This window comes from Macaca nemestrina, chromosome 15 (genome assembly GCF_043159975.1).
Source record: "Macaca nemestrina isolate mMacNem1 chromosome 15, mMacNem.hap1, whole genome shotgun sequence".
NCBI classification, from domain to species: Eukaryota; Metazoa; Chordata; class Mammalia; order Primates; family Cercopithecidae; genus Macaca; species Macaca nemestrina.
Window position 1 is genome coordinate 90,615,705 of NC_092139.1, and position 27,467 is coordinate 90,643,171.

Consider the following 27,467-nt stretch of genomic DNA (forward strand, 5'->3'; position numbering starts at 1 on the left):
TCACTCTTTATTGCAGGGTCCACACTATGGGTGTTGGGGCTCCTCCCACTGAGGGAAGCCTGAGCCTCTAGCCGGGGCTGGCCTCCTGGCCTCCTATGAGTCCATTCTCCTTCTGTCCCCTTAATCTCAGGCTGAGCATTTGCACTGGATCTCTGGGGGCCTGTGAGTCCTCCTCGACCTTCATGGCCCACTACCATGTGCTTGAGGGCATCACAAGTCAGTAGCAATGAGCCAGGCGGGTGGTGGGTCACCTGGCGCAGCAGGCCTGGGGTTCGGGTCCCAGCCCAGCAGCTGTGGAGTCCCAGGTGGAGGCAGGGGTGGTGGCCAGGTTCACAAGCAGGTCATGGGAGATGGGGTTGACCAGGTTGAGGAAGGCCACATCTCTGTAGAGGATGTCAGTAAGGAGGGTCCCCTCAAGGCCCAGGTCCTGTGAGTGGTGAAGAGAAAGTTGAGTGAGCCAGTCGGGTCTCCCATCTCCAGGCCCCACCCCAGCCAGCCAGATGCTGCTTATTGCTGTTCCTGTCTCTCCATCTCCTCCCTAAGGTTGGCTGTATTCTCCCCACAGGCGGCCATGGGCTAATTTTCCAGTGGTGGGTGAACCCTTTCATTTTTCCTTACTTATTTCTTTTTTGAGACAGGGTCTTGCTCTGTCACCCAGGCTAGAGTCCAGTGGTGTGATCTCAGCTCATTGTAACCTCTGCCTCCTCAAGGGATCCTCCCACCTCAGCCTCCTGAGGAGCTGGGGCTATAGACAGGCACTACTACACTCAGCTAATTTAAAAAAATTTTTTGTAGAGATGGGGTCTCACTATGTTGCCCAGGCTGGTCTCAAACTCCTGGGCTCAAACGATCCTCCCAAAGTGCTGGGATTACAGGTGTGAGCCACTTGGCCTTCGTGGACCCTTTGGATAAGTACAGGGGAGGGGCATGGGCGCCATCAGGGAAGTGATAAGTGAATTCCAGAACCCTTAGACCAGTTCCCTCGAGGTGAAGTGTTGCGCTGTGACACTGCCTTCTCTGGGCTTAGGGCTTGTCTGTGGGATTCTCCTCTTATGGAGGGGGGTTTGCTCCACTTTTGACCCCTCAAATTCCCCTGTTCCCCAGCATTCCCTTCAGACCCTTTGCCTTCCCACCTATCCCTTGGTTTTCCTGAGCTGCTGCCAGCATCTGTTTGCGGACAGGTCTGGATCCTTCCCTTGGGGGCGGAGCTCTCTCTCAGATGTCTCAAAGGCATGCTACCCTGAAGCCGGCCTCACCACCCATGCCCCATGCCCCAGTTCAGTGTAGGGCGCCTCCATGCCCATCTTCCCAGGCACTGGGGCCAGAAGCCCTGGAACCCCCCAACACTCTGCCCTCCTCCTCTCTCCCCCAGCTCACCTAGTCATCCCTTCTCTCCCCACCACTCCTGCCAGGATTCAGGCCTCCAGCCTCCTCTCCTATCCATCCCTCACCCCACCGCCTGCACAGACCTGCCCTGGCCTTCCTGCCTCACTCCTCCACTTTCTCCTCCTGTCTACTCCCACAGGACTGGTGTGGGGCTGAACACTCTTTCAGAGGGTCTCTCTCTCTCTCTCTTTTTTTTTTTTTGTGGCGGAGTTTTGCTCCTGTTGCCCAGGCTGGAGTGCAATTGCTCACCGCAACCTCCATCTCCTAGGTTCAAGCAATTCTCCTGCCTCAGCCTCCTGAGTAGCTGGGATTACAGGCATGCGCCACCATGCCCAGCTAATTTTGTATTTTTAGTAGAGATAGGGTTTCTCCATGTTGGTCAGGCTGGTCTCGAACTTCCAGCCTCCGATGATCTGCCTGCCTCAGTCTTCCAAAATGTTGGGATTACAGGCGTGAGCCACTGTGCCCGGCCCAGATGGTCTCTTTAGAGGACACGTTGACAGCTGATGGGGCAGCCACAGCGAGGAGGGGCCTCTAGACCCCATGTGGGCCTTCTCCAATCCATAGGTGATATGCTGTGTGCGTGGGTCCCAAGCACAGGAAGTTGGGCCTGGCAGGGAAGTCCGTGGGTCACAGCTGCAGGGTCCCTGCAGGTTATGGAGCAGGACAAGCCCCTCCCTTGACCTCAAATCCCAACCTCTGGGACAGAAAGAGGTGACCTAGCTGGTCTCTGAGGATCCTTCTTTCCCTCCAGTTTCCCAGCTAAAATGCCCAACTGGTGTCTTGGGCTCCAGACGGCATCCCAGACTGAGATCCCTGCCTCTGGGTGCCTGGCTGATTCAGTGCTGCTCTGCTGTTTGCCACAGATGCCAGCTAGGGAAGATCCAGAAGGAAGGCTGGCTGATGAGCCTGGCAGACCCAAACAGGGCCCCACGCTGCAACCTGCCAGCCTGCCTTCTGAGGGTCTAGACAGCTCCTCTTAAAGGGACAGCTCCATTTTTCCAGCCTGCTGAACCCAGAGTTGGAGGAGATTGAGAAAGGAAGACAGGAAGAAGGGCTCTGGCCCTGGCTTGCCCCACATTTTCTCTGCGGGCCCCGGGATGACCACTTCGCTACATGCCTCAGTTTCCCCATTTCTAATTATCTACCTTCTGCAGGCCAAACACCTGCACGGCTGACTTTCTGCTCACAGAATGGGGCAGGTAGTGGTGGTAGCTGCTGCAGGGGGTGGGGACGGGGTGGTGAGGGAAGTGGCTTGCCCAGGTGATGGGGGGGACCAGCATCCTGGGACAACCCAGGGCTTGGGATCTGGGTTTAGTGTACCTGGTGTGTGTAGGAGCAGGGCCACCACCGGACCGAGTGTTGTGATGCACAGATGCTGGAGGTGTGTACTCTAAGAGCATGAGCTGCCTTTTGGAGAACTGGTGATGCATGCGATAGCTCTGTGTGGGCTGCCATGGTGTCTTGGGGTGAGGCTGCACCCGCAGACCAGCCCTGGGTCCTCTCCAGGGTCCAGTGCCTCCCCGATCCTGGAGGAGGGGGAAGCCACCCTCTTCCGTTGTCTCTCAATACAAGATGATTCGTCCTCACTTGCCACTCCTCCCGGGCCCCTCCCATCTTGCCAGGGCCTGAATCTGGGCTCTTAGCTCCGGGCTGGGGCCACCCTCAACACACACAACCCCTCTCAAACCCCAGAGACCCGGACACACTCAGCGGCCCCCTCCTCCACACACGGTCCGCCGGCCTCACCCAGCCCTCACGCCGGCCGGCCGCCCTCTAGCCCACTCAAGACCCCGCGCGCAGCAGCCCGTCGCGCCCTCGGAACCCGTCCGCGCGCGCCCGAGACCAGCTCCGCCTCGCCTCCCGGCGGATACATGCCCACAACCCACAGCCCCGCGCCTCCCAGACCCCCAGACCCTCCCTGGCCACCAGCCCTGGGGCTGCCGCCTCCTTCTCTCGTCTGGCGCAGGAGCGGCAGCAGCTCCCGGGCGCGCCCTGGCCGCCGCTCGCGGAGCGTGGACTGGATTTCATGGGGCCTGGAGCCACCGCACTCAGAGCTCGAAGGGCGCGGGCGCAGCCGGCCGCCGCCCCGGCCTCGGAGCCAGCCTCGAGCCGGCCAGCCGGGCCGGCCAGCCGGCTCAGCCGCGCCCCCACGGCGGCCGCGGGTCGGGCGCCGAATCCACAGGAGGCCGGACGGTCTGCGCCCCGCCCCCGGGGCCGCCCCTAGTCGCCCCCCCCCATCCACCCCCGCACCGCCACGTCCGGATCCGAAGGCTGAGCGCCCGCCCTACCCGGCGCCTGAGCTAGGCCAGTGGGTTCCTCGGTTTGACCGGGTCTCACTGGAGGAGGCCCTGCCTGCGTCACTCTTGGCGCCAGAGCTCTGTCCCGAGGGCCTGGAGCCGCCAAGGGAGACGCGAGCTCGGCCGGGACGAGGTGGCTTTTGGCACCGCTCTACCCTCTGGCCCCAGTGCTGACTGGGGAATAGTCGCTTTGACGGTGCAGAGCATTCCAGGCGGGTGTGGGGGTTCCACTGCGTGTGCCAGCATTAGGTATTGCCCCCACCTGCTTTTAGAAATCTGCCCTGCATGGTGAATCTCCGTCTCTACTAAAATACAAAAATTAGGCCGGGCGCGATGGCTCATTCCTGTAATCCCAGCACTTTAGGGGGCCGAGGCAGGCGGAACCCAAGGTCAGGAGTTCGACCAGGCTGGCTAACATGGTGAAACCCCGTTTTTACTGAAAATACAAAAAATTAGCCGGGCGTGGTGGTGGGCACCTGTAATCCCAGCTACTCAGGAGGCTGAGGCCGGAGAATCGCTTGAACCCGGGAGGCAGAGGTTGCGGTGAGCCGAGATAGATGGTGCCACTGCACTCCAGCCTGGGTGACAGAGCAAGACTCCATGTCAAAAAAAAAAAAAAAAAAGGAATCTTCCCTGCAGCTGGCAGTTGTGGTGTAGGACCTGCTCACACTGCATGGACACTCCTGCACTGGCAAATATTTACTGCCTCCTGCTTCTTGGTTTGGGGCAGGCCCCCACCTCTGACTCCAGCCTGGGGAATAAACCGGATGAAGAGTGAGGTTAACCGTTAAGCCCAGCTCTGGGCAGGCTGGCAGCAGGCGGGCTGTATCTGCCACTGGCTTCGGTCTTCCTCCCTGACAAGGGGTGGGGCGGGGGGTGGGGGGCAGGCAGGGTGAGGTGGGGGCCCTGGTTCCTCTGAGGACCAGGGTGAGGTACTGACCCAACCAGCTCAAGGAGTATCCCACTTCCCAGGGTTCCCTCAGCAGAAATCTAGGTCTCTGTTGGAGGCCTGCTGGGCCCCTGCAGCCCCAATCCCAGCTCTGGGATCCTCACAATGTTTGAGGCACTGATCTGCAGTCCCCACTTCCTCAAGCAAGGAGCATGTGTCTAGCCTGTGAGGATGGGTACCTGTTGTGCAGGAAGGGCTGAACACCGTCCGAGGGCATATAGTGAGGGATGACAGCCAAGCTCCCGTGTGTGTGTGTATGTGTGTGTCTGTTAATTACCCTATGAAGATTCAAGGTTCCTTCCTTTGGATTAAGCACTGCCTGCCCAGAGATGGCAGTGGGGAGAGGGTAGGGTGCCAGGCTCTGTCATCCTGTGGGGCTGGGTCCCTGAGACAAGGCAGAGGACAGCAGGATGTCTTAGCTCTTGACCATCCACGGACCTCCAACCCCTGTTGGGCCTGTGCCTGCATCCCCTTCTCTCCTGGCACCTGCCAGCTGGACATAACAACCTCTCCTCCCGCTTCAGTACAGCCAGTATTGTCCTGGGGCCACCTTGGCACCACAGGTTTCCTCCTTGGCAAACCTGCACGACGGCCTTGCCTGCCCTCCCCCAGGGCCAAGGTGCTGTTGCTGAACTGAAGTGGCGACTGAAGTGGGTCAGAGCTTTAAGCAGCAGCCCCAGTGCCCCAGGGACCTCCTAGACCCCCTGCCCAGAGCAGGCAGCAGGTAAGCCCTCCTCCCCTTCCCCTGCAGCCTCAGGGCTGGAGCCAGAGCTGGGAGGGCTCCCAGATCCTGACCATGTCCTCCCAGAGGCTGAGCCAGGCCTGGACACTGTCCCCTCGAATGTGAGAAGACTGGGCGGGAGGAGGGGGGAGGGAGGAGGGGATGGAGGGCTGAGCATCGAGGCATGAAAGGGGCAACCTAGGGAGTGGTGTGGGGGAGTGCCCAGAGCTTAGAGTCCTGTGGAAGGCAGAGAACTGCCCCAGCCCCTGCCTCTCATCCTCCACCCTCTGTGTCCCTGGCTGAGAGGTTCCTAGAGGACATTTTTCCAGCAAAAGAGGGAGGGTGGTGGCTGGGCCTAGATCCTTGGATGGGCTTTTCTCTGCCTGCTTGCAGGGCGCCTAGGGTAAATGGGCTCTTGGAGACAATTTCTGGCCTAACCTGACTTGAACAGGAACCCCCAGAGGCAGAGCTATCCCCTCAGGCGTGGGGGCGTGATTCCACCTCGCCAGCCCATGTGTTTGACACAGAAGGCTGCTGGCCCCTCTCCCTGGGGTTACCCTGAGCAGCAGAGCTGTGCTTGTTGAGACCCAGGGGGTGGAGGGATTGTGATATTGTTCTCTCAGCTCCCAGGGATGATGTGGGAGCTCAAGGGCTTACCCTGGATCCTTTTGGGTAGCCCTGCCATCCCTAGGGAGTCAGTGAGGTCAGAGGTTGGGAGCTGGAGAATCAGGTAGGGAGGACACAGCTAGACCTCAGGCTCTAATGGGAACATACTAGGCTCCAAGTGGGACCTGCCAGGAGACAGGAACTGATGACAGCCACACCTTTGGAGCCTCAAGCCCTCTGCCACCCATGCAGTGGCCCAGTTCAAATGACAGGAACACAAGGTCCAGTTGGCTCAGTGGGCTGGTAGAGGGCTGTAGCCAGGGCTCGAACTGGCCTTGCACTGCCTCTGGGCCCTTCTCTACCCACCTGGTGATATTCTTCGAGCCTAGGAGGAAAAAAGGCCAGCTCAGGGTTAATGTAACCTCAGCATGTAGCTGGGTGGCACTGAGCATCCTGGCAGCCACTGTAAAGAAGGACACAGAATGATTTGGGGGCATTCACTGGGAGGAAGGAAGCAGATGGATACTCTAAGGAGAGAGGATGTCCCCTGTGCTTGCTCTACAGTTACGGGTTGTCAACCTTCTGCAGGGCCAGGAATTGTCATGAGGCTGTAGTAGGCAGCAGAACTTGGCAGGGTGGGTTGAGATTACAGGTATAGGCTCAGGGCCTGGATTCAAATCCCCTGGGCTCCCACTTGTTGGATGTGTAACCACAGACAGAGTAAGGACCTGCCATAGCAAATTACACAACCCACTTCTGTGGCTTAAAGCAACAGAATGGTTCTGGAGGCTAGAAGTCTGAAATCCAAGTATAGGACAAGGCACGCTCCCTCTGAGGACTCCAGGGGAAGATCCTTCCTTGCTTCTTCAGCTTCTGGTGGCTCCTGGCAATCCTTGATCAAGGGGGCCAGTCCCTCCACACCTGTGGGTGGTTCTTGTCAGGTGGAATGAGAGACTTGAGAAAAGAAAGAGACACAGAGACAAAGTATAGAGAAAGAAAAGTGGGCCCAGGGCACTGGTGCTCAGCATACAGAGGACTCGCCTGGCACTGGTCTCTGAGTTCCCTCAGTATTTATTGATCATTATCTTTACCATCTTGGAGAGAGGCATGTGGCAGGACAATAGGGTAATAGTGGGAAGAGGGTCAGCAGGAGAACATGTGAACAAATGTCTCTGTGTCATAAACAAGGTTAAGAAAAAGGTGCTGTGCTTTGATGTGCTGCTACATAAACATCCGGGTGCATTAAAGAGCAGTATTGCTGCCAGCACAGGCTAGCACGGCTCACCTCCAATCCTAAGGCGGTTTTCTCCTATCTCAGTAAATAGAACATACAATCCGGTTTTACACTGAGACATTCCATTGCCCAGGGACGAGCAGGAGACAGATGCCTTCCTCTATCTCAACTGCAAGGAGGCCTTCTTCTTTTACTAATCCTCCTCAGCACAGACCCTTTATGGGTGTCAGGCTGGGGGACGGTCAGGTCTTTCCCTTCCCACGAGGCCATATTTCAGACTATCACATGGGGAGAAACCTTGGACAATACCTGGCTTTCCTTCCGCAGTGTCTGTGTCCCTGGGTACCTGAGATTAGAGAATGGTGATGACTTTTAACAAGCATACTGCCTTCAGGCACTTGTTTAACAAAGCACATCCTGCATAGCCCTAAATCCATTAAACCTAGAGTAAACACAGCACATGTCTCTGCAAGCACAGGGTTGGCGGTAGGGTTACAGATTAACAGCATCTCAAGGCAAAAGAATTTTTCTTAGTACAGAACAAAATGGAGTCTCTTATGTCTACTTCTTTCTACATAGACACAGTAACAGTCTGATCTCTCTTTCTTTTCCCCACACTTGGGCTTCCTTGGCTGTAGCTGCATCATTCCAGTCTCTGAAACCATCTACCCTATGTGTCTGTGTGGCCTTCACATGGCCTTCCTTATTTTTGCAATGGGGTCTCACTATGTTGCCCAGGCTGGTCTTGAACTCCTGGGCTCAAGCAGTCCTCCTGCCTCAGCCTCTCAAGTAGCTGGGATTACGAGTGAGTGCCACCATGCCCAGCTCACACAGCCTCTTTGTAAGAAGTCTAGCTACTGGATTTAGTTTTCTTTCTAATCCCGTATGATCTTAACTAATTATTTCTATACAGACTCTATTTCCAAATAAGGTCATGTGAAGAAAAATCAATTTGAATTGTGTTTTTTGGCTGGACACGGTGGCTCACGCTTGTAATCCCAGCTCTTTCGGAAGCCAATGTGGGTGGATCACCCGAGGCCAGGAGTTGGAGACCAACCTGACCAACATAGCGAAGCTCCGTCTCTACTAAATAATAATAATAATAATAATAATAATAATAATAATACAAAAATTAGGCGAGTATGATGGCATGCGCCTGTAGTCCCAGCCACTCAGGAGGCTGAGGCAGGAGAATTGCTTGAACCCAGGAGGCGGAGGTTTCAGTGAGCCGAGATAGCACCACCGCACTCCAGCCTGGGTGACAGAGCGAGACTCCATCTCAACACACACACACACACACACACAACACTACTGTGTTTTCCCTCTGTTGTCACAAGACAACAGTCATCACAGAAGACTTCTGTGACCAAATGTGTGGATTCTCCCCACACACCCAGCAAGAATCAATTCTGCAGCCGACGCCAGCTGGTGTCTTCCAATTCAACTCAATTCTCATGCTGTCTACCTGGAGATGGCCTCAGAAACCACAGGTTGAGGGCTTGGTCCCACAAGACCACCCCTCATCCCACCAGTCACAAGTCTGGGCTTTGGGAACATCTGACTAATCGGCTTCTAGTTGGGGTTCCTACAGCACCCTCTTTGGGTTCAATTAATTTGCTAGAGTAGCTCACACAACTCAGGGAGACCTGTTTGTCGGTTTATTTCAAAGGATGTTTTATTTTATTTTCTCCTCAGACATACTTTATCATCACTTAAAGTCAGTAGCTCAAAGGAAACTTTAAAAACTACAAATAGGCCGGGCACGGTGGCTCACGCCTGTAATCCCAGCACTTTGGGAGGTCGAGGCAGGTGGATCACTGGAGGTCAGGAGCTGGAGACCAGCCTGGCCAACATGGTGAAAACTGTCTCTACAAAAAATACAAAATTAGCTCGATGTGGTGGCAGAAGCCTATAATCCCAGTTACTCAGGAGGCTGAGGCAGGAGAATCACTTGAACCCCAGAGGCAGAAGTTGCAGTGAACCAAGATCCTGCCTCTGCACTCCAGCCTGGGCCACAGAGAGAGATTCCATCTCTCACACACACACACACACACAAAGATAAAATAAATAAAGGCTACAGATAAACAGTCAGATGAAGAGATACATAGGGTGAGGACTGGAAGACTCCCAAGTACAGAAGTTTCTGTCCTGGTGGAGTTGGACACGTAGATGAGTTGGGTTTTTTTGTTGTTGCCTAGGCTGGAGTACAGTGGCACTAACTCGGCTCACTGCAACCTCTGCCTCCCATGCTCAAGTGATCCTCCCCTCTCAGCCTCCCAAGTAGCTAGGACCACAGGCATGTGCCACTATGCCCAGCTAATTTTTTTTATTTTTGTAAAGATGGGGTATCTCTATATTGCTCAGGCTGGTCGGGAACCCCTGGGCTCAATCCATCCACCCACCACGCACTCCCAAAGTGCTGGGATTATAGACATGAGCCACTACACCTGGCCATGGATGAGTTCTTGTTCCCCTTCCTGTCAGCCACCACATGAAGCTCCCCAAACCCTGTCATCTTGGACCTTTAAAAAAAAATTAGTTAAAAAATTAAAGACAGGGTCTCACTATGTTGCCCAGGCTGGTCTTGAACTCCTGGTCTCAAGTGATCCACCCACCTCGTCCTCCCATAGGGCTGGGATTACAAGATTAGAGACGCCAGCTGTCAGGTGGCTAGGTGGATTCAGTGTAAAGTCCTAGAAGATGCATTTTAGTAAAAACAGCCACCTGACAGCTGGCATCCATCCATTCAGTGAAGATTGCTGGGCACTGTGGATACTGTGAAGGAGGCAGCAGTAGCAGCTGGCCTGCAGAGTGAGGTGCAGTGCCGGAGGGCTTCAGGAGGAGGTGGCATTGTGATTGGTGTCTGAAGAGTGCCTCAGGCCATGACAATGGAGCCAGTGCAAAGTCCCAAAGATCAGGAAGGAGCAAGAGGAAAGGACGGTTCATATCCAGCTGCTCAATTCCAAAAAAAAAAAAAAAAAGAGGAAAGGATGGGTGCCAGCAAGGTAGGACAAAGGGGGCCTTTGGCATGCTTTTTTTCCCAGTGGGGAAATGGAATGCTCAGATTTGCCTACTGAGTGCCCAGGCTGCAGTAGGGAAACAGCAGGGGGGCTGGAACCTATGATTGGGAGTCTCCGGGTGAGAGGAGTGGCCCTGTGGGGACTGGGGATCAGGTGAGGCTGGGAGTGGGGTGTAGAGGCGGGAGCAACTGGACAGGACCAGTGAGGATGCAGGGGCAGCCTCCCTGGGCTAGACACTGGCTGCCTGGCGGTTGGAGGTCTGGGGAGGCAGCTGCTTAGCTCAGGCTTGGGCACGTCCACCTGGCGCGTCTGAAACATTAGCCAGCAGGGGTGCAGACTCATCAGTGAGAGCATTCCTGAGCCCAGCATCCAAGAAGTGAGGGAGGTCGGGAAGGTGCTGCTACAAGGCAGAGGGAGGTCCCCAAAAGTCCAGGTGAGAGCATGGCATGCGTGGAAAGTGCTGCGCCATTTTGCCATCAGTGAAGTCATGTGGGGCTGTGGGTGAACAGGTAGGCTTGCACGTACCACCAGGGAGTCATTGAGACAGGAGCAGGTAGGCTCTCTGAGAGATCAGACCATGGAATTGTGTCGGGACTGGGGCATGGACAGTCTCCCCCCACCTCCAACCTCTCCTTGGAGCTTTGAGACACTGCAGATAATTAGCAGGTGATGTGATAAATACTACCTGTGGAGGGTGCCTTGGGCAGGGAGGACAGGGCGCATAGGAGGGTCGCCCTTTGGGCCCCTGCTCTGAGCTGCTCATCAGGAAAGGAGAGAAGCTCCTACAGCCCGGTGTCGGAGCCTGGCGAGACCCTGTGAGGCCTCGAAAGTAGCAGGTGCCTCCTACAGTCTGCGTGTGGCCATCTCAGGGAATCCACCCAGCAACTGTTCTAGTTATCCCTGCTCTTCAGGTAGGAGACTGAGGCCAGGAAGGGAAAGGCTGCTGTGATACCTACACTGTCAGTGGCTGGGGTTGTTTGAACCCAGAGACTCTAGGGCCCATGCCTCTGCCATCCTGCCTCTGGGTTTGATAGTTGGACTTGGTTCACCAAGTGCCAGGCCAGCCCTGTGGCTGGGTGCTCCCAGGCATGCACAAGCTGACAGTTCTGAAGGACCCACGCACTTGGCCATGCTCCAGCCTGTGTCCTCACATGAAAGGTGGGTGCTGGAATAATAAATGCTGCAGATGGCACTGGGGGTGTTGGCCAGGCTCTGGGGGCACAGGAGCTCTGTCCATGCCCACAGTTGGCCTGTGCTGACCTCCCTCCATCACAACTGAGTGGCACCAGCCCTTTCATTGAGCTGAAGTCTTCCTTCCATCCCTTCAGTGTGGTCTTTGTGGCTCAGAGAGGCTGTGGCCAGGTACAGGATCTGGGGTGGCCCCTGCTTCTCTGCTCTGTGGCCTTAGACAGTGGGCAGGATCTGAGGTCAGGCCCACCTGCAGCAGGTGGACTATTGCAACCTGCAGCAGGTATTACAAAGAGGCAAACTGGGGCTTAATGTTGGGAAGAACTTGCCAGCCAAACACAGTCCCACTGTCTTTGGAGGTAGTGAGCTCCCTGCTGGGCAAGATATGTAAGCCGACCTTTCTGGGATGCTGGAAGATCAGAGACCAAACATTTGAGATTCTGTGATCCCAATCTTGACTCAAATGCTATGATGCTTGGATTTGAAGTCAGTTTCATTTAGCCAGTTTACCAAGTGTCTCCTTGGTGCAGTACACCAGGGGATATAAAATGTCCTGGATAATATTGGGTTTCGGGCTCCCAGGGGGCCCTGAGATGTTGTTCCAGCAGTTCTGGAGTATGGGCCAGGCACGGCGGGCATCTGGACCCATCCTGCATTACTCACTCATTGTGAGCTTCATGACTGCCGTTCGGGATGTCACGCCCCCATGCACTGCCCCCACCATTCCCCACAACATGGCCCTCACCATGGCCCACTCAGGGCACGAGGCTTTCTGGGTGATTCCTGGTACTCAGTGTGGTCAGTTTTCTGGATCTGACAGTGGGGTGGGGCTGCAATGAGATGCCAGTTGCAGGAACTGCTTTGCAACTTGTGTCATGGGTCACTGTCTTGCCAAGTGGCTTTGGGCAGGTCCCTTCCCCTCTCATGCTACAGGTTCCTATGCCAAGAGCTCCCTTCTTGCCCCACCAGGAGCTTGTTTTCCCAGATACAGAGGTGGGGCAGATCCCAGCCCATTGAAACAGACAGGGCTTTGGAGGCCACAGTGGGCCCATTTCTCAGAGGAGCCGTGTGGCTGGATGCTGAGCCGGGCACTGACCTGGCCCTTTGGCCAAAGCCCCCGAGGCAGTGTGGGCTGCTGGTGCCAGCACACAGGGGTGATAAAGAGGTAAAAGTCACTAGAATGGTGGGGCGCCACCCCCTGGGCTGTGTTGGCAGCTGTCCCTGGCTGGAGGCCGGCTTGGCCCTGGAACACTCCTCAAGGAACAAGGACACAAGAGAGCCAGCTCAGCCAGCCTCCACCTAGCACCCCAATCAGCGCTCCCTTCTTCCCATGACCCCTGCCCTCTGCTCGGCTCCTGAAGCCGGCGAAGGCGCTAATGGGCACCCACCACGGTCTTAATGAGTGAGCCAGGCTTAATAGGTTACTGGGCCCGTGACACATTGACCAGTCTCCCAGGGATCTCAAAGTCCAGATTGACTTGGCTTTGAAGGTCTTAGCTCGGCCACCTCCTTTTCCAGCCTTGACACCTCGGGGATCAGGAAGGGCCTAAGGTGGTCAAGAGGTCCCCTGTAGCCCTCACTTCCTGGGAAAGGTTCCAGTTCCCAGCCTTCAGGGTCAGGTGGTTCCTTCCACCTGGCAGGTCCTCCCCAAATCCAGTCCCAGCTTGGGCTACATTCCCAAGGCCCCTATTCTAGTGTCTGCCCCTCCCCTAGGGCTCTTCGCTCTGGGGTGACCATACTGTCTCATGCCCAGCCAGGTCAGGGCTCCTTGAGAGAAGAATCTGGAGGGGCCAGGATTTGATGGGAGAATGAATGATGGAATGAAAGAAGGAATTTAAGTGAGAGCCTTTCTAAGAGTGACAATTCTGGCAGGTTGCAGACCATGTATGGGCCTCGATCTGAGGGCTGAGAGGCTTGGGCCTGCCAGCCCTGTGGGGGCACCCACCCCATCTCATTGAATGGGGCAGAGCAGGTGAGGGCGTGATGGATGGACAGGCCTCATCCCCCTGCTTCTACTATCTGGGGTCCTCCATCAGCCTATCTGCTCAGAACGCTGAAATTGGGGGTTGAGGAAGGACCTTCCTGGATCATGTGACTCCCTTCAGCCCAGGTGAGGGGGGTCCTTGGAGTAACAGCTCCTAGAGCCCTGCCTGTAGCCCTGCAAGTTGGGGAGAGGGCCTGTTAGGAGAGGTATCCCTTGCCCTGGGGTCGTAGAGGTGATCTAGGCTCCTCAGACCTTGTGGGGTCTCAGATGTTTACATCTCCAACCCCTCCTGGCTTGGGCATCTGGCTGCACCCCAGCTCTGTGGCCTCATCTCCCAGGGAACCTTTGTTCTAATCTGTCTCCTGCTGAAACCCGGCCTCATTCAGCTCAGCGAGGGGGTGAGACTGGTGTGGGCGCACCCTGCAGAAGGATCCCACAGGTGGGCAGAGCCCTGGGTTCTTTATCCGACTGGGTCTGGGCTGGGGGGGCCTCTGTTTCTTGACTGATGAGTGGGTTTGAGTGAGGTATGCGGGTGGGTGAAGGAGGGCTGGGGGGAGTCACCTGACTTAGGCAAAGAAGCCCTTGAGACAGCTGTGGCTTCTTGGAATTAAGAGGGAAGAGTGCAGCATGGAGAAACTGAGGCCCGGGAGGATTTGGCAGCCCTGAGTGGGGGTGGGGGGATCAGCTCTAGAGTAGAGCCAGAGCTGTGATGGGGTTGGGGGACCCTGTGTCCTTGGGCCATGCTTATCCCACTCCTGGGCTCTGTGTGTGGCTGTGGATTGGGGTGAGACAGGGCCGGTTGTGCAAGGGGTCATTGCCCAACTCCAGGGAGCGCCTGCCACCTCTCAGCTCTTTATAGGGATACATATAGTTCTTTCAACAGGTTTCCAGCAGGTAGAGGTTATTAAATCTTACTGAAGGGGTGTTTTTTCTAATTCTCAACGCTGCACCACAAGGGTAGACAGTGTGGGAGACAGATTCCAACTCCAGGTCTGGGTGGTAAGCATCCGGTCCAGGGGTGTAGACAGGCCTGGGGAAGCCCCAGAGATCTGTACGTTCTCATACCCAGGGGTAGTGACTCCATGCTGGGGGCTGGGCTCACCCTCAGGTCTGAGACCTCCTGGGGCCAGCTGACCTCAGTAAATGCCTTTTGTCTAAGCTTCAGTTTCCTGCCTGTGAATGGGGTTGGGGCTGTGCTCTGGTTTCACCCTTGTGGCTCTGGGGTTGTGGTGACAAAGCCATCAAGCTGGATTGGAGGATTAACAGGGAAACCAGAGTGGCTGCCGTGTCTACCTCTTCCTCATACTCCTCTCTCTGCTGCATCCTGGGAAGCTGCTCAGCTCAGCCTAGTTTAGGCTCAGTTGTGGGTGTGTCTGAGGCTGGGCCTGACCCTGCTCCTTACCCCATGGATGCAGCAGAGCCATGAAGAAATTAGTGGTGCTGGGCCTGCTGGCCGTGGACATTGTTGGCCTCTGTCTCTTGCTGCCCTTGGCCTCCAAGGAACCTGACAACCATGTGTACGCCAGGGCTGCCGTGGCTGCGGATGCCAAGCACTGCTCCGAGATTGGGAGGTGAGCAGGGCAGGGCATGGGGTCATGGGCCCTGGAAACCGGGCAAGTGGACCTGGACAATACCTCTGCCCCTGTAAGACTCAGTTTCCCCACATGTAAGCTTTGCTTGGACTCTCTCAGTAACCTCTGGGAAGGGGACGGTGACCCCAAGAGCAGGGTGTGGGTCTCCTAGAAGCCAACAGGGCCCCTTTTCTCAGTTCTAAGAGTCTCTGTCTCTTTGGATAAACTCCTCTGTTTTGTTGTTTGGTTGTTATTTTTACTTATTTCTATTTATTTATTTATTTATTTATTGAGACGGAATCTCGGTCTGTCACCAGGCTGGAGTGCAGTGGTGCAATCTCAGTTAACTGCAACCTCTGCCAACCGAGTTCAAGCAATTCTCATGCCTAAGTCTCCCAAGTAGCTGGGATTACAGGCGTGCGCCACCACGCCCAGCTAATTTTTGTGTTTTTGTGTTTGTTTGTTTGTTTGTTTGTTTTTCCCCTGAGGTGGAATCTTGCTCTGTCACCCAGTATGGAGTGCAGTGGTGAAATCTCAGCTCACTGCAACCCCCACCTTCCAGGTTCAACTGATTCTCCTGCCTCAGCCTCCCAAGTAGCTGGGACTACAGGCATGTGCCACCATGCCTGGCTAATTTTTGTATTTTTAGTAGAGACAGGGTTTCACTATGTTGGCCAGTCTGGTCTTGAACCTCTGGCCTCATGATTCGCCCCCCTCTACCTCCCAAAGTGCTGGGATGACAGGCACGAGCCACTGCGCCTGGCCTAATTTTTGTGTTTTTAGTAGAGACGGAGTTTCACCATGTTGGCCAGGCTGGTCTCAAACTCCTGACCTCAGGTAATCCACCTGCTTCGGCCTCCCAAAGTGTTGGGATTACAGGTGTGAGCTACCACACCCAGCTTATTTCTTTTTTTAAAGGTGTAGTCTTACTGTATTGCCCAGGCTGGATTGTAGGGGAGCAATCACAGCCCACTGCAGCCTCGAACTCTCGGGTTTAAGTGATCTTCCCGCCTCAGCTTCCTAAAGTACTAGGATTACAGGTGTGAGCCACAGCACCTGGCCTCTACTGTTTAGACTTCTATCTCGTGTTATATACAAAGATCAGTTCCCTCCTAAAGGCTTAAACAGAACAAATGTTGTGTTTTTGATTTTTTGAGACAGGGTCTTGTTCTGTCGCCCAGGCTGGAGTGCAGTGGCATGATCATAGCCCACTGCAGCCTTGAACTCTTGGGCTTAAGCCATCTTTCCACCTCAGCCTCCTGAGTCACTAGGACTACAGGTGTGCATCACACCTGACTAATTAAAAAAGACTGTTTTGGAGAGATGAGGTCTCACTATATTGCCCAGGCTGGTCTTGAACTCCTGGCCTCAAGTGATCCTCCATCTTGGCCTCCCAAAGTGCTGAGATTACAGGTGCAAGCCACCGTCCCCAGCCAGGAAAAAAAAAAAGTTATTAATAAAATATAGCAATTTCCCTTTTTGCCCCACTTATAAAAGTCATATACATTTGTTTGCTTGAAAAAGAGGAAACTGGCTGGGCGAGGTGGCTCATACCTGTAATCCCAGAACTTTGGGAGGCTGAGGAGGGTGGATCACCTGAGGTCAGGAGTTCAAGACCAGCCTGGCCAACATGGTGAAACTCCTTCTCTACTAAAAATACAAAAAATTAGCTGGGCATGGTGGCGTGAGCCTGTAATCCCAGCTACTCAGGAGGTTGAGGCAGGAGAATCACTTGAACCCTGGCAGGTTCAATCACTTGAACCCAGGCAGAGGTTGCAGTGAGCTAAGATCACACCACTGTACTCCAGCCTGGGTGACTGAGTAAAACTCCGTCTCAGAAAAAAAAAAAAGGAAAAAAAAAAAAAAAAGAAAGAAGAAGAGGAACTGTAATCCCAGCACTTTGAGAGGTTGAGGTGATAGGATTGCTTTAGATCATGAGTTCGAGATCAGCCTGGGCAACATAGGGAGACCTTGTCTCTACAAAAAAGACAAAAAATTGCCAGAACAGTAGTTTTTACCTGTAGTCCCAGCTACTCAGGAGGCTGAAGTGGGAGGATTGCTTGAGCCCAGGAGGTCAAGGCTGCATTGAGCTGGGACTATACCACTGCACTTCATCCTGGGTGACAAAGTGAGACTCTGTCTCATAAAACAAAGGCCAGATGCAGTGACTCACATCTGTAATGCCAGCACTTTGAGAGGCTAAGGTGCGTGGATCACTTGAGCCCAGGAGTTCTCGACCAGCCTCGGCAACATGGCAAAACCCCATCTCTACAAAAAGCAAAACAAACAGAAAAAATTAGCCGGGCGTGGTGGCATGTGCCCATAGTCCCAGGTACCTGGGAGGCTGAGATGGGAGGGTCAACTGAGCTCAGGATATTGAGGCTACAGTGATCTGAGATCACATCCCTGCACTCCAATCTGAGCAACAAAGAGAAACTATGTCTCAAGAAAAAAAAAAAAAAAAAAAGAGGCCAGGGCAGGCTGATCATGAGGTCAAGAGATTGAGACCATCCTGGCCAACAAGGTGAAGCCCCGTCTCTACTAAAAAATACAAAAATTAGCTGGGTGTGGTGGCGCGTGCCTGTAGTCCCAGCTACTCGGGAGGCTGAGGCAGGAGAATCACTTGAACCTGGGAGGCGGAGGTTGCAGTGAACCAAGATTATGCCACTGCACTCCAGCCTGGCAACAGAGTGAGACTCCATCTCAAAAAAAAAAAAAAAAAAACCAAACTCGAATGGACTTCTCTTCCATCCTCCGTTAGGCAGGTGGGCAGCAGGGTGTGAATGTGGGGCCAGGATGGAAGCCTGCAGGTTCTCACGTCTTTATGTGCCACATGGCAGGGACGCACTGCAGGACGGTGGCTCTGCGGTGGATGCAGCCATTGCAGCCCTGTTGTGTGTGGGGCTCATGAATGCCCACAGCATGGGCATCGGGGGAGGCCTATTTTTCACCATCTACAACAGCACCACGCGTGAGTGCCTTGGGAGAGGCGAGGGAGAAGGGCAGGGGGTGTGGGTTGGGCCAAGGTACAGCTGGGTGGTCCCTGGGCTCACGCGGCATGGGTCTGCCTGCCTACCTGCTTCTCCTTCTAGGAAAAGCTGAGGTCATCAACGCCCGCGAGGTGGCCCCCAGGCTGGCCTTTGCCAGCATGTTCAACAGCTCGGAGCAGTCCCAAGACGGTAAGCGGTCCTGCAGGCTTGGGGAGTGGGTGCAGAGCCGGCTGGGCCACCGGGAAGGGGCCTTGCCCACAGGAGCCTGGCCCCATCAGGGTCCGGGGACAGTTCTAGCACCCCCATCCCTTCCTGGCCCCATAGCATCCTCCCACAGTGAGTGGTCAGGACCATCATCACCAGGGTAAAGGGCCGGGAGCTTCTGTTATTTCTGCTGAGGCCTCCGGGGCCACCCTGTGCAGCACACGGAGAGAATAATTATTATGCTAGCAGCCCTCACGGACCAGGGCTCACTGGGGCCCAGGCTGTGCTCCGTGCTTTTCACCCACAAGCCCCTCACACCCCTCCCTGCTCCTTTGCGATACGGGATGCTGTGTGGATTCCCATTTTACAGGGTGGGGATGCTGAGGCTCAGAGAGGTCATGCAAATCAGCTGAGGTCACACAGCTGGGAGGTGGTGAAGCTAAAATTGACCCCAGGCTGTCTATACCCTGTCTTTTCAACAGGCATCCCATTCACTTATTTGTTCATTTGTGGGGATGGCGCTCTAGAGTGTGAGGTGGAGTCTCTCTTTTCCAGTCTGGTCTTCAGTGGAGAGGAGGCCCCCAAATTCCCCAGGTACCTGAGGGGAAGCCGCTGTCTATCCAGGGACACTGCTCAAAGGAGGCACAATAGATTGTGGGATAAAAGTTGGAGGATGGGAGCGTCTCAACAGCTCACGCCTATAATCCTAGTACTTAAGGAGGCCAAGTCAGGAGGACTGCATGAGCCCAGGAGTTTGAGACCAGCCTGGGCAACGTAGCAAGACTCCGTCTCTACAAAAAATGAAAAAAAAAAAAAATTAGCCAGGTGTGGTGGTATGTGTCTATGGTCCCAGCTACTCGGGAGGCTGAGGTGGGAGGATCACTTGAGCACAGGAGGTTGAGGCTGCAGTGAGCCATGATTGTACCACCACACTCTAGTTTAGGCAACAAAGCGAGACCCTGTCAAAAAAAAAAAAAAAAAGAAAAGAAAAAGACTGGGTGCGTTGGCTCACTCCTGTAATCCCAGCACCTTGGGAGGCTGAGGGGGGTGGATCACGTAGGTCAGGAGTTCAAGACCAGGCTGGCCAATATGGTGAAACACTGTCTCTACTAAAAATACAAAAATTAGCCGGGTGTGGTGGCATATGCCTGTAGTCCCAGGTACTCATGAGGCTAAGGTAGGAGAATCACTTGAGCCTGGGAGGTGGAGGTTGCAGTGAGCCGAGATTGTGCCACTGCACTGCAGCCTGGGCAACAAGCATGAAACACTGTCTCAAAAAAAAAAAAAAGTTGGAGGTTGGAGGGGCAGGGCACACTCACCATAGCAAGTCTTATACCTCAGGTGGGGATCCTGGGTGGTGCCCTTTGGAGTCTTCTGCAACATACTCAATCTTTGATTTTTTGTTTTTGTTTTTGTTTTTTTTTGAGACGGCCTCTCGCTCTTGTTGCCCAGGCTGGAGTGCAGTGGCGCAATCTCCTGTCACTGCAACCGCTGCCTCCTGGGTTCAAGCGATTCTCCTGTCTCAGCCTCCCAAGTAGCTGGGATTACAGGTACCCACCACCATGCCCGGCTAATTTTTTGTATTTTTAGTAGAGACGGGGTTTCACTATGTTGCCCAGGCTGGTCTCAAACTCCTGACCTCGTGATCCGCCTGCCTCAGCCTCCCAAAGTGTTGGGATTACATAAACCTTTGCCCCATCTGTAAAACGAGTCAGGGAATGTGCCTGGGATGCTGCCTGTGAGAGATTCTGATGTTCCCTACTCACGGTCGCTAACTGTGGCTCTCTCTCCCCAGGGGGACTGTCGGTGGCGGTGCCTGGAGAGATCCGAGGCTTTGAGCTGGCGCACCAGCGGCATGGGCGGCTGCCCTGGGCTCGCCTCTTCCAGCCCAGCATCCAGCTGGCCCGCCAGGGCTTCCCCGTGGGCAAGAGCTTGGCAGCAGCCCTGGAAAACAAGCGGACCGTCATCGAGCAGCAGCCTGTCTTGTGGTATGTCTGTGGGTGCGGCCCCCTGACACAGGCAGTGCAGGCACAGCCCAAGGACCCTGCAGGCCCCTAGCAGCAGTGGAATGGCCCTCTGCCTTCAGGACCCCGCACTGATAATGGGCTGAGGAGATGCAGACCCTTCCCACCACGTGTGGGGACACATTCTGAGGTGGGATCCCAGTGACCACTGTGGCTGGCCATATGTCCTGAGTGGCAAGGGACACTAGGAGGCTTCCGGAAGGGACACTGGGAGGACGAGCGCTGAGTGACGGGGCAACCCACCTGTGACAGGCGCCGCCCCTGTTCTGCTCCATTCCCCTGTGTGGGTGGGTGTGGGGGATGGTCTAGCTGAGTCCATCCCACCTGCTTCCTCACGTGAGCCCCCTCTGCCCCAGTGAGGTGTTCTGCCGGGATGGAAAGGTGCTTCGGGAGGGGGAGAGACTGACCCTGCCGCGGCTGGCTGACACCTACGAGACGCTGGCCATCGAGGGTGCTCAGGCCTTCTACAACGGCAGCCTCACGGCCCAGATTGTGAAGGACATCCAGGCAGCTGGTGAGTGGATAACCTCAGGGGTGAGGAACCCTGCAGTAGAAACCCTGAGCCGTGGCCCAGAGCCTTGAGGTCCACCAGTCCTGCCTGAGCCTGCAGGAAGTTCCTGGTGGAGGAGGGTCAGTGACTGGCCATGTGGGTCCACAGCTCCTGCTTGTGTCAAAACTGAGAGAGACCATACAGTCCAGGAGAGCAAGTCCCTGGTGGGGTAAATGCAGGTGCAAGCAAGAGCCAGGGGTAGGGAAGCACTAGAATACAACCTGAAGATCCAGGAGGACTTCTTGGAGGAGGTGGTGGCTGGGCTGCAGATAATTTTGTTAGGCAGAGAGAGGAAGGGATTCCTGGCAGAGGAACAGCTGGGCTAAGGCCCAGGGAGACGGGGCTTTGATTCACCAGGAGGGTTATGTGGATGAGGGTCACCTTGAGAGAGGCATGGGGAAGGGGCTTTGTGGGGCAAGGGTCTGGAGCTTGGCTGTGACTTTCTTCAGGTAATTTTTGTCACTGTTTCATGGAGGAGGGTGATTAGCATGTCGACCTTTACCACTGAGGCTGGAAATTAGCATGCCAATACCCTGTCTGTCTGGAGCTGACTCCTGGAGAATTAAGAACCTCCCTCCCTCCCTCTATCCATTCATCATGGGAAGAGGCTGAGTGGCAGGGACACCAGCAGGAATTCTCCATTTCAAAAAGGCCCTCTGAGCTGAGCACGGTGGCTCACGCCTGTAATCCCAGCACTTTGGGAGGCCGAGGCAGGTGGATCACCTGAGGTCAGGTGTTCAAAACCAGCCCAGCCAACATGGTGAAATCCTGTCTCTACTAAAAATCTCTCTTGAGCCGAGATCAAGCCACTGCAGTCCAGCCTGGGCGACAGAACGAGACACCATCTCAAAAAAATAAAAAGAAATATAGAAAAGGCCCTCTGAGGCCAAGCTTGGTGTCTCACACCTGTAATCCCAACACTTTGGGAGGCTGAGGTAGAAGTTGAGGCCAGGAGTCCAAGACAAGCCTGGGCAACATAGTGAGACTACAAAAAACATATTGAGACTCTACATCAATATAGTGGGGGTGGGGCTGGGGAACCAGAAAACAAAAAATTCAAAGCATACTGAAAAGAAATATAGCAAGACCCTACAAAAAAATTAAAATTTGCTGGGCGTGGTGGTGCCACCTTTAGCCTCAGCTACTGGGGAGGATCTGCTGGAGGATCACTTGAACCCAGGAGTTCAAGGCTGTGATTAAGCCACTGCACTCCAGCCTGGGTGACAGAGCAAGATCCTATCTCTAAAAAAGAAAAAAGAAAACACTGTTTGGCCATAGAAGGCAGACAGGAAGCCAGTAAGCGAAGCAGGCAGAGGGCAGGTGGCCCCAGCCCAGCTGTGGGGTGGTGAGCAGTGTCAGGGAGACAGGAGTTCAAGAGCGAGTGAGGTTCCCAAGGGGGCGAGGTTGCCTGTGGCCCCCTCCCAGGGCACAGTCCCACCCCTCCAGCAGTGCACTCTGTCCTCCCTGGTAGGTTCAGGCTTTTCCCCACCACTATGGTGCAGCCATGCCTGCCCCCAACACCACTGGTGCAGCTCCATCCTCCACACAAGGGTGCAGCCCCTTCCCAGCGCCCATTCGAGCTGCTGTCGCGTTGCAGGGGGCATTGTGACAGCCGAGGACCTGAACAACTACCGCGCTGAGCTGATTGAGCACCCGCTGAACATCAGCCTGGGAGATGCGGTGCTGTACATGCCCAGCGTGCCGCTCAGCGGGCCCGTGCTGGCCCTCATCCTCAACATCCTTAAAGGTGAGTGGTCGCACCACAGCCCTGTGGTAGGACCCATGACACGCCCCACCCCTGCTGCAGCTCTGCTGGCCCCCATGCCACGTCTTTGCATCACTGAGCTCCCAGGGAGTGCTCCTGCGTCACAGCTCACCATGTCCTGAAGGAGGCAGTGCAGAGCCACAGGGCTGAAGTGGGCAATGCTCAAGGGTTGGAGGAGGAACAGGAGTCATCAGGACGGAGAGAGGTACAGGAGCTCAGGGCTGCAGAGCTTGGTCCAGAGGGCATCCCTGGTCCAGTGGGTGGCCCTGCCACTTGGTCATTGCATGACCAGAGCTGATGCGTGACGTGAGATCCAGGTTGGGGAGCCTTCACCTTACTTCACTCTCACCACAGCCTTCTGAAGCAGCTGCTGCTATTGGTTATTAAATGCTCCTTGAGGTGGGCAAAGTGGCTGAGGAAGGTGTTCACCCTCTGAGTCCCTCAGATCCTCTGGGGCTCAGCAACGTGCACCTGGCTCTGATCAACCAGGGTACAACTTCTCCCGGGCGAGTGTGGAGACCCCGGAGCAGAAGGGCCTGACATACCACCGCATCGTAGAGGCTTTCCGGTTTGCCTATGCCAAGAGGACCCTGCTTGGGGACCCCAAGTTTGTGGATGTGACTGAGGTAAGGGGCAGAGGCTGGCCCACTCTAGGTGTGGGGCCTGCTGTAGAGGCATCAGGTGGGCTCCCCAGGGCGGCTGCAGCCTCACATATGCTTTATGAATCCATTCCTGCCACAAACTTTGATTGCGGGCCTACTGTGTGCTCAGATGGACTGGTCGGTGACCCCAAGTCGTGGCCTCTGCCCCACAGAACTGACAGTGTGGGGAATTAGTGGCCACACTCCTACCTCAAGTGCTTTGCACATGCTGTGGTTCTCGAGCTCAGTGCTGAGATGAGGAACGCATGGGGGCATTGCAGCCCTCGGGCATGAGGAGAAGGACAGGTGAAAGGGAGAGCTCCATGCTGGGTCCCTGTGAGACCCTGTCATATCCCTTCCCGCTGAGGATCCTCACATCCCTCCTTACCTACTCGGGTCCTTGGCATTCCCGGGCAGACCTGCAGACCCCTCCACACTGACCAGGGACCTCCCCGGAGGGGCCTCAGCTGCCCGGGTGGTGTCTTCTCTTTTCCCATGAGCATTCTGCACCTCTGACTCCTGCTGTAGCCAGTGACCTGGTGTCTTGTCTCTCTGAGGGGACAGGGCCACCACAGCGTGTCCCCTTTTAGCTAAGGCCAGCTCTTCCGTCCACTTGCTGGCTCAGGGCACTGTTCATACAATGCTCCTCTCTGCCTCTGACCATTTCCTTCTTTATAACGGATTATTCCCGAAAGAAAGGCAGCTCTTGTAGCTCTAGAAACTTCCATCTGCTGCCTCCTTCTGTCCTCTGCTCCCCTTACAGCAAACATGGCTGGGCTATGTCCTCTCTCCCTTCAGGGTGTCCCCTCCCCTGCTCTATCCCCATACCACCAGATTGCCACATCCAGCCTCAGTTTCCCCATCAGGCCCCACTCAACAGCATCTCACACAGCGCACCACACTGTCTTCGAGTTTTCATTTTGCAAATTTTCACACCTACGAAAATGTTAAAAAAATCCAAAACCGTCCAAGTGTCAATGTTCCCTTTCCCTAGAGTCCGCAGTGTGGACGTTTCTGCTGGATTTCCTCTCTCTCCGTCTCCACCCACGTCTATTGGGATTCGTGTTTTTCTGAGGGATTTGACAGTAGGTTGCTTATGTCACACCTCAGGGTGTGTCTCAAGAGTGAGACTTGAACATACCACAGCAGGATGCTGGGGTGACACAACCTGCTGTCCCTTCTCTTTACCTACAGTAGGCTCCCTTGGCTGTTTTGTTTCTGTTGTGTTTTTGTTTGGACACAGAGTCTCTGTCATCCAGGTTGGAGTGCAGTGGTGTGATCTCGGCTCACTGCAGCCTCAACCTCCAGGGCTCAAGAAATCTTCCTACTTCAGCCCCTCCAAGCAGCTGGGATCACAGGCACATGCCACCAAACCTGGCCAATTTTTGTATTTTTTTTTTTTTTTTTAGAGACAGGATCTTGCCATGTTGCCCAGACTGGTCTCAAACTCCTGGGCTCAAACGATCCTCCCACCTCAGCCTTCCAAAGTGCTGGGCTTACAGGTGTGAACCACCGTGTTCGACCTGTTTTGTTGATTTTTAAAGCCCGGGGCAGTGGTCTTGGAAGATGTCCCACATCCTGGATTTGCCTTTCTGTTTCCTTAGGGGCAGATTCAGACAGAGCACCTTGCCCTGCGATTGCTAATCTGTGGGGGTGTTGCTGAAACTCTCCTGAGGCATTTTCTTCAGCCTTCAGGGCCCATCCTCTCTGTCTCCTCCTTCACCTCCTCATCTCCTCCTCGCCACGGCCTTGGGGACCTTGGCCAGGCTCGTAGCATCCAGCAGCCTCTCAATGTCAATACCTCCATGTTCATCCCTCAGCCCGCCCTTGCCGGTGCACCCATGCTTATACATGCGCCCATGCTCTTCAGGTCTGATGAAGCATCCAAAGGCAAGCTCCTGACCGTCGCCAAACCTGCCCCTTCTGCAGGGTTTACCTCCCTAGTTGACGCCATCCTCAATTCTTCTCTTTCTCCCACCCAGGCCATCATCTCTTGCCTGGTTGATACCCGCAGCCTCCCCTTTGGGCTTTATCCTTATCCCCCTCACAACTGCCAGAGGGACCCTGTGAAAACACTCCCCAGCCTGCTCATTCCTCTGCCCAAAGCCTGCGTGGCACAGAGCAAAAGTCAGTCACTAAGGGACCTAGGAGGTCCTGTGGGATGGGCCCCAGCCTGCATCTTCATCTTCTTCTCCCCCGACCCCATTCACTCTCTGCCTATCGCTTACCAGCCTATACCGCCTGCCTCAGGGCCTTTGCACTGACCATTTAGGCTGCATTCCAGGCTCTTTTCACATGTTGCCTCCTCTGAGAAGCCCTCCCTGACCACCCTGCCCATACCTCATGCCTCTTGATTCCCCTTACCTGGCTTGTGGCTTCAGCAATTTCCCCGTGTGCATTTGTTTTTCTTGGCATGAGAGCAGGGACCTAAGTATCTGTTCCCTGTTGATTTTCCAGTGCCAGGCATGCAGTGCAAACTCTAGAAATATTTTTTGTGTGAGTGAATGAGTGATTGAATGCGGCAAGGGTCTGGAGGCTGAGGGCCAGATAGACAGACATTCAGAGTTGCTGGAAGGCAACAGAGAGTCAGACTGGTCATGCAAGGTGCTGGGCCTGCCCTTGGGCCCTGGGGAGCCACGGAAGGCTGTGGGTGCCAGAGGGTTGTGGTCAGAGCCACAGTCGGGGGCCTTCTGAGACCTGTGCCCCCTCCCCACCCTCCCTCCCCACCTCCTCAGGCCAACTCTTTGGTCTCGGCAGGTGGTCCGCAACATGACCTCTGAGTTCTTCGCTGCCCAGCTCCGGGCCCAGATCTCTGATGATACCACTCACCCGATCTCCTACTACAAACCCGAGTTCTACACGCCAGATGACGGAGGCACTTCCCACCTGTCTGTCGTCGCAGAGGACGGCAGTGCTGTGTCCGCCACCAGCACCATCAACCTCTAGTAGGGGCTGCTGGGCCACCTGGGTGGGACAGGGCCAGGGGCATGTGGCCCAGGGACTGCCCATTTATCCAGTAAGGTGGCTCCATCACCTCTCTTCCTGGTGGAAAACTGAGGCCTGGCCTTGGTAGCTTATCCTGGGCCTCTCAGGGAGTAAGTCTGAGCCTCAGTGGGTGGATAGGGACCAGGATGGGTTGGGCGAGGTCAGGCACTGTCTGACCTGGCTGGGCGGTAGCTTTGGCTCCAAGGTCCGCTCCCCAGTCAGCGGGATCCTGTTCAATGATGAAATGGATGACTTCAGCTCTCCCAGCATCACCAATCAGTTTGGGGTGCCCCCCTCACCCGCCAATTTCATCCAGCCAGGTATGGGGTGGAGGTCCGGGGGTGGGGGGCTGAGGTGGAGAAGGGGGGGTGTCCTGGGCAGGCAGCTGACCGGTATCCCCGCCTTCTCCCATCGGCCGCAGGGAAGCAGCCGCTCTCGTCCATGTGTCCAACGATCATGGTGGGCCAGGACGGCCAGGTCCGGATGGTGGTGGGAGCTTCTGGGGGCACGCAGATCACCACGGCCACTGCACTGGTATGTGTCACCCCTTTTCTCCCTGGCTCTGCCCACCCTGCACAGCCCCCAGGCCATGCTGATCACACTCCCATGCCCCAGGCCATCATCTACAACCTCTGGTTCGGCTATGACGTGAAGCGGGCCGTGGAGGAGCCCCGGCTGCACGACCAGCTTCTACCCAACGTCACAACAGTGGAGAGAAACATTGACCAGGTGTGCTGGGGGTTGGAGAAACTGAGTCACGGTGTGGGGTCCCAGGGCATCCTGGACTGGAGGCCTGGATCATCATGGAGTGGACAATGATTGGTGTCCTCTCTCTGGTGCCTGGGCCATCTGGAGCGCCTGTGCCATGAGGGCCAAGCCCCTGCTCCAATGAGACCAAACAGGCTCCAACCTGCTCTTCCTGATGACCTGGCCTGAAATACCACCACCTGGGCTGAGGCCTGTGACCACACAGGCATGGTTCAGGTGGCACCTGAAGCCCTGCTCAGGCTTCCCGTCTCCTCCCACCCCCAGGCAGTGACTGCAGCCCTGGAAACCCGGCACCATCACACCCAGATCGCATCCACCTTCATCGCTGTGGTGCAAGCCATTGTCCACACACCTGGTGGCTGGGCAGCTGCCTCAGACTCCAGGAAAGGCGGGGAGCCTGCTGGCTACTGAGTGCTCGGGGCAGACAAAGCTGACCAGCAATCCAGGGACAAGATACTCACAAGGACCGGGAAGGGGACTTTGGGGTCGTGCTTCCCTTGTGAGTGGCAGAGCAGCACAATAAATGAGGCCATTATGCCAGGCTCCAGGCAGCCTCCCTGGCCTGACTCCCCACTCTCTGG

General features: G+C 55.4%; 1 protein-coding gene and 1 pseudogene across 5 annotated transcripts; one reads left to right on the forward strand and one right to left on the reverse strand.

Moving 5' to 3' along the window:
• Positions 1-12,053, reverse strand: LOC105497412 (uncharacterized; annotated as a pseudogene).
• LOC105497411 (glutathione hydrolase 1 proenzyme) lies at positions 5,190-27,467 on the forward strand. 5 transcript variants are annotated; one of them, XM_071080140.1, is made up of 13 exons: positions 5,196-5,359; positions 14,804-14,959; positions 17,800-17,930; positions 18,052-18,138; positions 19,949-20,141; positions 20,534-20,691; positions 22,325-22,474; positions 22,982-23,118; positions 25,891-26,078; positions 26,311-26,438; positions 26,540-26,652; positions 26,734-26,847; positions 27,151-27,464. In XM_071080140.1, exons 2-13 carry the CDS (start codon positions 14,811-14,813, stop codon positions 27,295-27,297), a joined length of 1,695 nt encoding a protein of 564 aa, XP_070936241.1. In that variant the 5' UTR covers positions 5,196-5,359; positions 14,804-14,810; the 3' UTR covers positions 27,298-27,464. The 5 variants fall into 5 exon arrangements, with proteins under 5 accessions (XP_070936240.1, XP_070936241.1, XP_070936243.1 ...); XM_071080139.1 differs by having other exon boundaries at positions 5,190-5,359; positions 14,807-14,959; positions 26,540-26,847; positions 27,151-27,466; XM_071080143.1 differs by having other exon boundaries at positions 5,270-5,359; positions 26,540-26,847; positions 27,151-27,467.

Excerpts from the sequence above, each read along its gene's own strand:
- LOC105497411 (XM_071080139.1), top strand. The coding sequence starts at position 14,811 with ATGAAGAAATTAGTGGTGCTGGGCCTGCTGGCCGTGGACATTGTTGGC. Across the intron at positions 14,960-17,799 it reads CACTGCTCCGAGATTGGGAG|GGACGCACTGCAGGACGGTG; the intron begins GTGAGCAGGGCA and ends GCCACATGGCAG. Across the intron at positions 20,692-22,324 it reads GAAGGACATCCAGGCAGCTG|GGGGCATTGTGACAGCCGAG; the intron begins GTGAGTGGATAA and ends GTCGCGTTGCAG.